The 13,501-nt window shown below is 32.0% G+C and overlaps 1 protein-coding gene across 34 annotated transcripts in view; it reads right to left on the bottom strand.

The window, feature by feature from the left end:
• The window catches only part of RIMS1 (regulating synaptic membrane exocytosis 1), a 718,240-nt gene that overhangs the window by 180,586 nt on the left and 524,153 nt on the right, over positions 1-13,501 (bottom strand). For 22 of the 34 annotated variants that reach the window (XM_051997226.1, XM_051997246.1, XM_051997233.1 and 19 more), the window contains 2 exons: positions 11,472-11,534; positions 7,893-7,982 (listed from right to left, as the gene is read on the bottom strand). The exons of 10 other annotated variants lie outside the window; for them this stretch is intronic. In XM_051997226.1, the coding sequence (XP_051853186.1) occupies positions 7,893-7,982; positions 11,472-11,534 (153 nt within the window). Of the gene's footprint in view, positions 1-7,892; positions 7,983-8,894; positions 8,973-11,471; positions 11,535-13,501 lie in introns of all 34 variants that reach the window. 2 more of the 34 variants (XM_051997263.1, XM_051997264.1) reach the window with 1 other exon arrangement.

Genomic DNA, 13,501 nt, shown 5'->3' with positions numbered 1-13,501 from the left:
AAAGTATCTGCAAAGAAACTTTATACATCATCTTTAAGGAAAGCTGATGAAATAGGATATACTGCTATTTATAACTTCAGAGCTGTGCATATGGATTTCCCTCTCTTGTTCATTTCCTTGACAGGCTGTAAAAGCATATGTCTACTACTCTCCTTCCAAAATAATTAAGATATGTGCTCTGTGGCCCAGGTGAACATGTGAATTTTAATATTTTTAATTTATTCATAATGTGAGACCCTGTATTCATCTTATGGCTAAATTAACAAATTATGTTTAAGATCTAAATTATTATGAGTGGCTATTTGTGTAACTAGAAATACACTGGTGGTAGATCAGATAGTAAAGTATTGACCACTTAATTTCCCCTAACAACAAGTAACCCTAGACCCTTGACAGACTGCAAGTGCAATTGCTTGGTTATAGTTCTACTCAGGGAGATATGGCAGTGAACCAGCCAGTCCTAGTAATAGGGGTAGTCATCCACCCAACTATCATGATAAAATGTAAAAAGAAAGTGTTATCGGACTTCTAAAAAATATTCAGTGAAGATACAAATATTTTTAAAGTCAAAGTATTGAACAAAACTTTTTCAGATAGTAAATAGGTCCCAGTGTCTTTGGTATCAATTATATATTAAAAAAAAAACATTTCAATAGCAATAATATATATTGAAAGAAGAAACTAGACCTAAATTATGTTAATTACTGCTATTCTGAAAAAAACAGACTAAATATGATTCCTCTGCTTTGCAATTAGAACTGCCATTCTAATTCACTGTTTCTTTAATATACATATAACATGGCCTAAAAGAGGTCACATGATTTATGGAAAGTATCCAGAATGTAATATAGGATACTAGGGTTTAAATTCCATATGTGATGTCTTCCTGACTACTTTACATTATATAATTCAGTTAACTTTTCTTTGTCTTGTTTCCTTTCCTTTAAGCTGAGAGTATTGGTCTAGGGAAGAAGTGTCAAAACACTCTTGACTATGGGTTGAACCAGATTAAAATGTAATTGGGAAATATTGAACACAATAAATTAAAAATACAATAAAATGTAAGTAACTATACATTTTAAAACTAAGAACCCCACAAGGATCCTTATGTAGGAATTGGTAAATCCTGTTTCAATTTGAGTTTGACACTACTGGTCTAGATAGCATTCAATCAAGGAGTTGTCTAATTCTAAAGCTATGAGATCATGTGATTTTAAATAACCCAATAAAGAGTATTGGGTTAAATAACAAATGCTCTATTTGAGGGAAAATAGAATTTTTTTTAAACATTATTTATAATGATTACTTCATTGATTTACTTTTGAGGTTCATTATAAGAGAAATTGCCTAAGCTGCTTATTGAATGTAATGACTGGAGTTCTATGGATATTTGGACCTAAAAAAATCAGCATGATTATTCTAGGGAAATAATACAGGGGTTAGTGTCAAGACATCTCTTCCTGCCTTTCACACTAGCCATGTGACCTTATTGTGCTTTTTATAACTTTTTTCATCTATTGAATGAAGATAATGTAGCTTGCCCTGTTACTTCATATGATCTATATAGAATTAAAATGAGAAAATAGATGTGAAAGAACTCTGAAAAGCTAACTCTTAAGTGAATGTTTCATTCAAGGATTCAAAAAAGGAAAAGAAAAATACCCCTAAACTTCCTGAAGTTTATTTCTAAATACAACTGTTCTAATGGGTTTGGAGTTCTTAACTATATTCCAACAGCAAGCATGCCATGTAAATGCTAACTCAGTATCTATTTAGGATGGTAAGTCTCAAGCTAGAAGGATCGTTTGGTTTAATTTCTTCATTTTAAAGATGAAAAAATCAAGGTCGAATGAAACTGGACTTAGCAAAAGTCATAGAGGTAATAAGTGTTATCTAGAATTTGAAACTGCACCCTCTGACTTTGAGTCAGTGCTCTTTTCACGTACAATACATACTTAGTAACTAAATTATTTTGGTTTGTCCACATTAAAAAAATTGCTGTTTTATCTTATATGACTTGAATATTGATATTTCATTCAGGGGCAGGGAGGTAGATAGACTACTGGACCGGAAGTCAGGAAAACCTGAATCAAAATTCAGTCTTAGACACTTACTACTCAAATGACCCTGGGAAAGTCGCTTAAACCTGTTTGCCTCAGTTTCTTCATTTGTAAAACAAACAAGGAGAAGGAAATGATAAACTGTTCCAGTATTTTTGCCAAGAAAATCCCCAAAGGGGTTATGAAGAATCAGACATGATTGAAAAATGACTAAACCGCAATATTTCAAGCAGCTATCAGGTCACTCATCTATTTCAGTTCTCCTTGACTAGAAACTTGGGACCTTAATTTTGATATTAGTAGGTATAAAAAAACCAAAACAAATGAAATTTCATATAGGTATACTTAAATTTTGATTTCAAACTGCTGCAAATCCTTTATTGTCCTTTGAAGTAGACCACAATAATCTATATCCCATTGCATTGAGTCATCAATTCCAATTTTTTTTTTGCTATCTACAAGTTGAATACCCATGATACTTGACTCCTGAATCTTCTTGTAAACAGCTTCTAAGACTAATTCTAGTCTGATTTGTCCTTCCCTTAACCTGTGAGATCCTTTCAGATTTAAGTTTTATTCATAACAATCTCTCTACATTATTGGTAATTTTTTAACCAGCATTCCTTTTGACTCACTTCAAGTGAAACCCAGATCTTTCCTGAGGATACTGTATCTATTGAAACCCATTCTCCTGAGACCACTTGTTACACTCCTATGGTGCATAGGACCAGAAAGTAATGCTAGCATTCTATCCTTCTTTTATTTCCAGACTATTCCTCTACACCTAACCTTATCATCTTCTCCGTTCTCAATTCATTCTGTTTATACAATCCTATGGTTCTTGAATATTTCATCTAGTTTCTAGATCATCACCCTATCTTTTTCTGACTTCAATGTCTAGTTCACAGCCTTGTTATTTTTCATAGACCAGGACTTTAATATTCTTTTGACACAAATCTATAAAGTTATTTTTCTATAACCCTTTGATTATATATTGATGAGGCCACACCTTATCATCTTTTTGAATTACAACACTTCCTCCCTTCCTCCCTTTCCTTTACTCTTTCATTCTTCAAAACTATATTTTAGTGGACACTAGCCCGGAATTCAAGCTGCCACAATCTGTGATCTTCAAAGGTTTCTTGCCTGCTAACCTGTAAAGTTGGTTAAATTCCCTGTATTTCTCAACTTCAACACTCTTAGGATGCTGAACACAAAATGAGAAAATTACAAAGTTAAATTGTTTAATTTACTACATATTTATGGAGCTTAACTTCAGCTAGGCTCTTGTGGTTTAATAATCATTCTAATTTATCCTTGACTCCCTATCTCATTGCCCAGAGAAACCAGTTTGGAATATAAATTCTCCTTATCAGCACTTATCTGGACAAGTCACTTCACTAGTGTGGACCTCAGTTCATTCTTTTTCCTTTCTTAAGGAATCTAGCACCTGGCTCATTGTCTTTCTCTCCCCCACAAATCCAACCCTTCTACTAAAGAATGTCATTATCCACATTGTTGATATCTCAAGTATCCTAACCTAGTTTCTTGGTTTCTTCAAATACCATGTCCTCCTGCTCCAATCAACTTCAACCCTATACAGGGATGTTCACACCCTGGATTTAAAAGTTACTCACATCTGTTCAACTTCATTAATTAAAACTTCTTCCAATTATTTTTTCTCCTTATATAGCACCACTTTTAAATCCATTCTTTACTGTCACAGAGACTTCCATTCTTTTCATCCCTGCAAATTTTCTCCGGACATTGCTGAAACTCTGACTTAATTTTCTTCTCTTTGCATGTACTAATTAAACAATTAAATTCTATTCTTTCTTCTGCTTTACAATCTCTCACCACTTTGATCTATTGCTGCTCATCTCTGAACTACTCCTCTCATCTCCCCACTGCATTCCTATTCATTTGCTGCTGAATGAAATCAGAGAAAATGATAGAATCTTTCTGATTGGGTTATTATAATTTTGATAGTATAAATTCATATTATCTAATTTCAACTGTGCCCTAATTATAGCAAAATCTTTTTATTCCTCATTAATTAATTCTCTATCCTACTCCCCACCAATCCAATTCCAAACCATCTCTTCTATTTCTTTGAGCTTCGTCCAACTACTTCTTACTCTCTCACTGACCAGAGGAACTGAATTCCTATTTTCTTATGAAAAATGAGGCCTTTCAAAGTAATTTCTCTTTCTTTTTATTTCAAAAACCCTTAAAATTATCCTTATTTTCCTTCATCCTGTAGCAACTACTATCCTCCTACAAATGTATGTGATTCTATTTTCTCCTGTCTTCTCAAGCATATTGTGACCACAATAATTCTCATACCACTAACCCCTTTATTTATTAATAAATAACTTACACTAGATTACAACATCCTTTCAAGATACTGTTTGATATTTCTCATGTCTTTCCTATCCAAATGTCTACAAAAATATTTCTATATTCATTTACTCCACTTCTCTCATGCCTTAATCCTTTGCAGTGTGCACATGGATGCACTACTTCCTTCCTCTCCATTCAGCTCAAACTGTTTTCTCCAAAGTTAGCAAAGATCACAACTATCAAATCTAGTAGTTTCTTCCCCCTTAGTCATCGTCCTTTGCAATCCATTTGCTGCTTGTGACATCTTTTTACATACTTCCTAAATACTCTAGCCTCTCTAGGTTTTTATGGCACTCCCCCTCCCTGTTTTTCTTCTTAGCTCAATCATTTAGTCATTCTTCATCTCCTTAGTTAAACTATCATCAGCATCATATTGACTGAATATACTTCAAAATTCTGTCCTAGATCCTGTTCTCTTTTGTCTCTATATTTTCTCTTTTGGTAACTGCAAGAGCTCTCATAAGTTTAATGATTTATTTACAAATGAATAGCAAAACAATATATCTCATTCTCCTCTTTCCCCTGAGCTTCAATCCCACATCATCAATTGCCATTAGACATTTCAAACTTGATTTCCTCAAATTCAATATCTCATATATAAGAGGGGAATAAGTGAGGTCAATATCTCAAACTCAACATGTCCAAAACTGAACTCTCAATCTTTTCTCCAACCCTCAATCCTTTAAAAAAATTTCAATTTCCAAAGACACCACCATTTCCCCAGGTTACCTGGGTTCTAAACCTTAACATTTCCTTCTGTTTCTCACTTTCTAGCATTCCAAATATCCAATCAGTTGACAAATATTGCCATTTATTTCTTCATATTATTTCTCAGGCACGACCTCTTCCCAAATATTTACATAATTAACAACTTAATTCAAATCTTTGGTACCTCTTGTCTATATTATTACAATAGTTTCATAATTGATCTCCCTCTCTCAAGTCTCACCATACCATTCAAGTCCATTCCATATATTTCTACCAAAGTAATCTTCCTTATCTGGTCTTCTTTATCTCATGTACTTGATCATTTCATCCCCCTATTTATTGAATAGATTGAATTAGTGTTGCTTTAGGATAAAACGTACACTCCCCTGTTGAGTTCTTAAAGTCTTACACGATCTGGCTTCAATCTATTTTTTGTAGCTTCAATCTACTTTATTCCCTTCCCTATATGCTCTGGTTCCTCTCTCCTATACTCAACAAACAAATAAATTGTTTCTCTCTCACATACATATATGGCTTTGATATCTCATCTCTGCACCTTTGCAGAAGCCATCTGCCATAACTAGACTGTATTCTTCCTCTTCACCTCATAGAAGCCATCTCTTCTTTTAAGATGTAATTAAAAACAACATTTCACATAAAAGTTTTCCTGATTCCTTCTACTGTGATTAACTCTCTCCATTTGAAATTCATTTTATTTAACTATTTTGTATATATTCTGTAGAGGGCCAGAACTCTGGAAAAGTATGTTTGAAACAAGGATACCTACAACAAGGTATTAACTCAAGGTAATTAATGAGATAATGGTTCTCTAGTTTACATATACTGTCTACTTAGTATAGTGATGTAATGGTTCTCTAGTTTACACATACTCAGTATACTGTAGTAATGTAATTGTAATAGGGTATTTAAGGGCTGAGAGAACTTGGGACACAGTCAGTCAGAATGAACTGATTGTGAAGGAGTCAGACTGTGACAGACTGTGAAGGAGAGAATAAAGACTTCAGACTCTCTTCCTGACTATCCTTGTAGTGACTGTCCTACTGAGACCAAGGCCTATCCTAAGAACCTCCAGAAAGCTAGCCCAGTCATTACAATATTCTGTATATATTTAATCAGTACATATTTATCTGCTTGTTAGTTCTCTTACTGGAATATAAGCACCTTGTGAGCAGGGATTATTTCATTCTTTGTATCTGCCTAGTTGTTGTCTAGCAAAGTGCCTACATTATACTAGGAACTTAATACATTCTTTTCAATAGATCGATTGATTATTCCACAAAATAACAGAATTAGATGAGGTCTTCTTAAGATCCCTTACAGATCTACAATCTATTATCTGGTTCCCAAATTCCTTTCTTTTCAAAAGGTACAACCAACAGTACTACTACCTGAAAACACCTGTAGCTATTATAATTGCATAATTAGGGGTGAGGGGATGAGCCAAATTCATATTTTTTGCCCTATATAAAATGACATTTGACTCTTTTTTACAGGTTCTGCCAATCTTCAACCTTTTTTAAAGAAATACCACACTACCCTGATTTTTCTTTTTTTCTTTGTCTCATTTCTTATTTTTTGGCTTTTTGGCTCCTTTCTCTTACGATGTATGGTGACCATTCTTTAGTATTTTGTCACTAATTCTCCCTTTATACTAGGGCATTGAGGTGGTAAAGTGCATAATGGGCCAGATCAAAAGTCAGGAAGATTCATCTTCCTATTTGTGTGATCCTGGACAAGTCACTTAACCCTGTTTGCCTCCGTTTCCTCATCTATAAGGAAAAGGAAATGGCAGAGCACTTTAGTATCTATGCTGAGAAAACCCCAAATGGGCTCACTAATAGTCATGACTGAATTAACTGAACATTACAATTCCCTTTATACCATCTTCATTTTCTCTATCCTCTTCTATCTTTCTCTTGGCAAGCTGATTCACTATCATGGGCTCACTTCCCACTGCTTTAAAGATGACTCCCCAATTAATGATTGCTTGATGAATTTTTATGCATAAATTGGTAAAACTCACTATCAAGTTTGATAAAACATTGGGATTTACTTTTAATATGAAAAAGTAGTAACTTATGCCTGATGTAAACAACCTCATAAACATTATTAAATGGGTTTAGAAAAATTTAATTTACTAATTGGTCAAGTAATACTTTTTAGCAAAAAAAAAAAAATTGAAAAATTTATTCATATAATATTTTCCAGAAAAATCTACATTTAGCTTTATAGCCTACTGCCACATAGTAAAAGCTCAAATTGAAGTTGACGGGTTAGCTAAATATGAACATATAAATATTAAAAAAATCTTTTAAATTAAGGGTTTAGGGTTCTAGATTTTTATTTTTCATATTATAATTCTCTTCAGATAACTTATTTGGCCCAGCCATGGTATCAGCATAATGAAGGCTACCTGAGTGTCATTGTAAATGAAACCATTGGATTGAAATGAAAAAGGGAAGCAGCAGGCAGAAGCATTTACAAATTGCATCACATCATTTTTGCAGTGACATCTATAGAGAAATATATGCATTGGCACCACTACATATATCTCTACTTATATGGGATGAAGAAGTGTTGACAGGTATCAAAGCAGACATGAGTAAACAGACATGTAAAAGCTTCACTTTGAACAAAATCATTTGATTTTAAAATCACCAGTACAGATGACAAGAAAAGAAAAAAATCTTTATTTTATACCTTTCTCGTTCTGGTGAATGCAAACTAGTATCTGGTCTCAAGCAGTTGGTACTAGCACTCCTAGCCCTGTCAAGGGAGGGCTGTAGTTCACTAGTGCCAGTGCATTGCATCCAATGGTAGAAGAGAAAGAAAAAAGAAAACAAAGAAAAGAATACCATGTTAGATAGTAAATCATAAAATAATGTTCTCTTCATATAAGATGTAGAATCATCATGATTCAATTAATAAAGATGTAAAAGAGCTGACTGGATGACAGGCAAAAATTTGTTTAGAAAATAAAACTAAACAAAGATTATGCTTGACTGTTTTGCATAATTGTTTTAAAAAAAAAGTTTTTCAGACTGAAAATGAGAATAAACAATACTTCCTCATGGAAAATTCGCAACAGGAAGCACTAAGACAAAATGTCTACAACTTCATTACTAATAAACAATGCCACACCAAAACAAAATGAAGGACATCAGAGGAGAAATCACTTTACAACTGAACTAGAACTATTAGACTTGTTGGAATATACCAAATCTTGTTGGACTTTACAAAGAAGAAGACACTTCCACTTCCTCTTACTTATCCAACATTTCAGGAAATCTCAATTCTTGTGTATTAAACAATCATCAAGAAGAGAAAAATCCTGTCTAACCATTGATTGGATCTTAGCACATGCAGGCAGAGCTAAGCTTCATAAATTAAAATGATTTAAAAGAAAAAAATCAGTCTTATATTCAGGAACAAAAACATGACACAAACACATCAAATAAATTACAGAAAAGAAAAGAGGTAACTAGGATTTGGATATTCAGGTAGATTTTAGTCACAGGATGATTCTAGTCAGTGCTAGCTGCATATCTTTATGTAATTCTGGTTTAAACTTTTATATGTTTATTTTATGGATAAAATTTTAATAGAGAATTTTAATGCACTGTATTTTAGTCTTATTAGAATTTAAACTTCCTTGTTAAGAGGACTTGTGTGAAAGAGTGGAACCGCTGTTATGTCTCTTACCTGTGAATATTCCAATGAGTGCCATTCTCTGTTAAAGGCATCTTGAATGGTAAAGTTTTATAGTGCCTAACAGAATGTCTGTAATGGCATAACACATAAACAAGTAGGAAACAGAAAAATACATGTGAAGCAATTTTTACTAGAGTTTTAAGAAATAATATTCATATTTTATAGAATTGTTATGTTATTCACGAAGATTTTTTTTTTTACAGTATTCTTTTTCTTTCCCTTTCCAACCCATCCTGCAAGTTTCTCAGGAGATAACCTAAAAGCATTTAAATGTTCAAAGTCAGTAATCATTATGCTAAGACCTTAAGATTAGTTTATTGTAAAGGTTTAAATGAATAATTTACTCCTTCAAATTAATATAGATTTGTCAATCGGGTTAATATATAAATTATTTTATATTCTTAATATAAAATACTCTTTTAAATATTATTTTAATAGTAGTAATACACTTATAAAAGTAAATGTTCATTGATGGAGGGGTAATTGAAGTATTCAGATTTTTTATGTGTTTAATTATTTCTTCTTGCCAAGGTGGTGTTAATAAAAGTCAAAAGTACCATTCAAAGGATGATGAAAGAAATGGGCAAGGGGATAAGATTAAAGAGAAGAGGGAAATTTACATGTGAAAGCCAAGTTAAATAAAAAATAGGCACCTATCTTTTGTATGTATGTACATGTATACATATATGTTTGAATATTGATTACATTTTACATATTAGTTATGTATATCATATCATATATTTATATAAAGCATGTATTTCTAGTATACATGGAAAAGATCTTGAATACATACTTTTATGAACAGTGTGCATGAGCATAGGAATGTGTGAATACAGGGACACAAATATATGTCATTGCTTCCTCACAGTTCCAGCAATTTAAATCTGAAGAAGAAATGGGATTTTTGAATGTTTGGGACTAACATGAGAATGTATGTATTGTTGAGGTATTTTATTGTGTTTGAAAAACAGATGGTAAATAAAGGGAAAAGTAGATACTGGTTGTGGTTTCTTCTTTATTTTTTCTTGTTGTGTTCAATTTTTAGTCACATAGGCTTCACTACAGTATCTTCTAGCAGCCCTGAGAGGGAGGAGATGAAAGTATGATTCTCCAAAGTACAAAATTAATCATATTTTAAATATGGTATATGGGCATCATGTGTATGTGTATATGAATGAATATATGTGTGTGTGTGTGTGTGTATGTGTGTGTATAGTGTGTGTGTGAACATGCACATACAAACTAAAATTTAGGAAATATAAAATTAACTTATTACTGATATCTAATATCAGAGAATTTTAAAGAATTTTCAAGGCAATGATTTTAAAAACAATATGATGCAATATAATGTAACTCAAAACACCTTGTACTTTGAATTTACTTGCTTTCAAATTAAGAAATGCAGAAAGATTTAATTAATATATTTAGTCTAATAATACCACATTATTAATAGGTAAGTTAATGTTAATGTAAGAAAATTTTCTGTTTTTTATATGTCTTTACTATTAAAATAGTAAATACATTAATTAAAATATCAGTTATGGAAAAGAGGACTCACATAAGAATATGGAATTTTTTAATTAAACAATTTTGGGGTTTGTCCCCTATACATTAAATCTTAAGTTCCTTTTTATATCTCCCTAGTGATTGAATAACTTTAGCTAACTTTTTTTTTTTTTAGAATGAGGTTAAAAGAAAAAAAGTTTAAAATTTAAAGTGAGACATTTGTATAATTAATCTGTCCACAGTGAATTTTGAAATACCTTCTTGTAAATAAGACCAGTAATGCCTAGTTCTATACACATTCAATTTTTTCATCTCTATATTCTCTTAATAAACTTTTGGAGAAATGTATTTAATGGAAATTTGTGAGGGAGATCAGTGTCATTTATATTATGGCTATCAGAACAAGAATTAAATATTAGATCCTAAACTTTAATTTAGGGTTAAATATTATTTTCCTTCTATGGATCTCAGTTTTCTCATCTTTAAATAAGCATATAAGTGAACACTGAAATGTGTAACTATGGAATTTCAAAGCTGGTAGAGATGTTAGGGAAGCTCTCACTTGATCCTGCAATTTTCAGATGAAGAAACTGAAGCCCAAAGAAATCGCTTGTCTATAAACTCAAGAGAAGAGAAAAATAATGGAAAGGACAGGTTCATTGAAAACAAACAAAACAAAAATAGGAACATATTCTTAAATTAAATTCAAAAGCCAAGCAGCATAAAAGATGATCATAAAGACATAATCATATTGCCATGCATTGGATACCATTTCTCCAGTGACTAGAAAGGCAATATATCTCACAAGATTATTTAGTATGTTTTACTGCAATTATAATAACAGTTGTAAAGGGATTTAGCAGTCTCTGGCTTTTTATTACAAGGAAACCAAAACACTCTGCCTAATAAGTGATTGAGAATATATTTGGAACATTAAGATGAATCAGAGTTTGGAAAATTATTTATCTATCTGCAATAATATGAATTAAGGTGTTAAAGAGGTAGATAAGATATAAAGAATCTAATCACAAAGAGCCATGGTTACCAAATCCCTATATTTACCTGGTCGTATGTAGGCACTCTGCACTTCGTCCTCGTTTTGCTCTGGGCAGCATAAGAAGCTCACTGCACAGACAGGATGAGGGATGAGTGAAACAGACACAGATAATGTGGCATTAAATGACATGGGGGTATGCCAATGATATGACGATGGAAACATAAAAAAGGAGGGGAAGAAACCAGATAGTCTGCACTGGTATATTTGATTGTGAATGTTAAACCAAAATAATAATAATAATAATAATGACAATATTTAAAAATTTAAACCATGAACTATAAATTCAACATTTTAAATCCTTTCAATTTGTCACTTAATTTCATATCTTTTAAAATATTGTTTCCAAAACGGAAAAAACCATGAACATTTACTAGAATTTTAACAAGATGAATTATTACTTTTTACAGCACTTATAAATTTGGCCTTTTCAATAAAAAAGAAATATTAAAACTCCAGTTTCCTAAAAATTCAGAATATACCAGCTTGCTTTTTTTCTTTCTTCCTTCCTTCCTTTCTTCCTTCCTTTCTTTCTTTCTTTCTTCCTTCCTTCCTTCCTTCCTTCCTTCCTTCCTTCCTTTCTTTCTTTCTTTCTTTCTTTTTTTCTTTCTTTCTTTGTTTCTTTGTTTCTTTCTTTGTTTCTTTCTTTCTTTCTTTCTTTCTTTCTTTCTTTCTTTCTTTCTTTCTTTCTTTCTTTCTTTCTAAAACAGCAGCACTGCAAACTCAAAGCATTATTACATTTCTTAAAAATTAGCAAAAAATATATTCCTTTGAATAAGAATATCTTCTACTATCAAGTAAAAATTTATTATGTTGAATAAACTGAAAAATATGCCACTTTATTCTTCACTTGCCTGATAATTTAGCATAATACCTATAACTGAGTTAATTATGCCTGGGTAGATATCATTTATAAGAGTACTTGGTTACTTCTCATTCCTCATATCCATGTTGGATTTAGGATTGTTCTTTTTTTATTGTCTGCTTTCTACTATAAAATTAAGGAAATACTACTGACAGTAAAGATGTAAGGATTGACCAATGTTAAATAAATTCAGATTCTTCTTATACTAGCAATCTCTCACCTAAAAGAACATAGGAGAGGGGAAGAATAGAAATGAAAGATAGTGAAAAAAATGTAATTAATCCACCCCAGAACCACAAACCCCAATTCTATTTACTAGAAAAATTGCAACTAGGAAGGATCATAAAGCTAAACCATTTATCAAATGTATATTCTTTATGCTTATACCCTCTAAACATTGATGAATACATTTAATTCCCCTCCATCCAAAAAAGGTTTAGCACTACCTCAATGGTGTACATTTTCCATGGATGTTTGAACAGAGTAGTGTGATACACGATCAAATGTTAGCTTTAGATTTGCTCAGCTATCATAGAGAGGGAAATGGTAAGAATCATAAGTGCCCTTGATTCAGACAGGATGAACAAAAGTCACAAATTGCATTCCACAGTTTCCCAAAGCAAGATGGCTCATCATTTTGGTTCAGAACATATGTGACTTCAAAGACATGTACTTGTTTCTCTCAAGAATTTGACATGAAGGTGAGAAATCATATAAAGAATGAGGAACTTTCTCTTTCACAGGTTTCCCTTTCACACCACTACAAAGGTCCAAAATCTCTTTTGTCTTCCAAAAACAAACAAAAAGCCTATCCTTCTTTATTGTAAGAATTATATTTAACTACCTGAATAATACAACTAAAATTGGTTTCTGAACAATATTGTTATTTCATAGCAATTGATTTCATTTTGAATGGGAAATAAGTCATTATATTAGGGGAAACTACAATAAATAGGAATGTGTGTGTGTGTGTGTGTGTGTGTGTGTGTGTGTGTGTGTATTGCTGTGTAAGTGGTAATAATTTGCCTCCATAGGATTGACTGTAAATTATCCTTGTGAGTAAGAGAGAATCTAATTTCTCACTTCCAAAGTGCTTTTTTGGAAAAAAAATTTCATTTCAAGATCAACATAATTCAAAATCTCAATGTAAAGCAATTATGAAAATTTAATTTC

This window comes from Antechinus flavipes, chromosome 4 (genome assembly GCF_016432865.1).
Source record: "Antechinus flavipes isolate AdamAnt ecotype Samford, QLD, Australia chromosome 4, AdamAnt_v2, whole genome shotgun sequence".
In the NCBI taxonomy this organism is placed as follows: Eukaryota; Metazoa; Chordata; class Mammalia; order Dasyuromorphia; family Dasyuridae; genus Antechinus; species Antechinus flavipes.
Note: the sequence above shows the minus strand (reverse complement) of the source record. Positions and strands in the feature narration are given on the sequence as shown.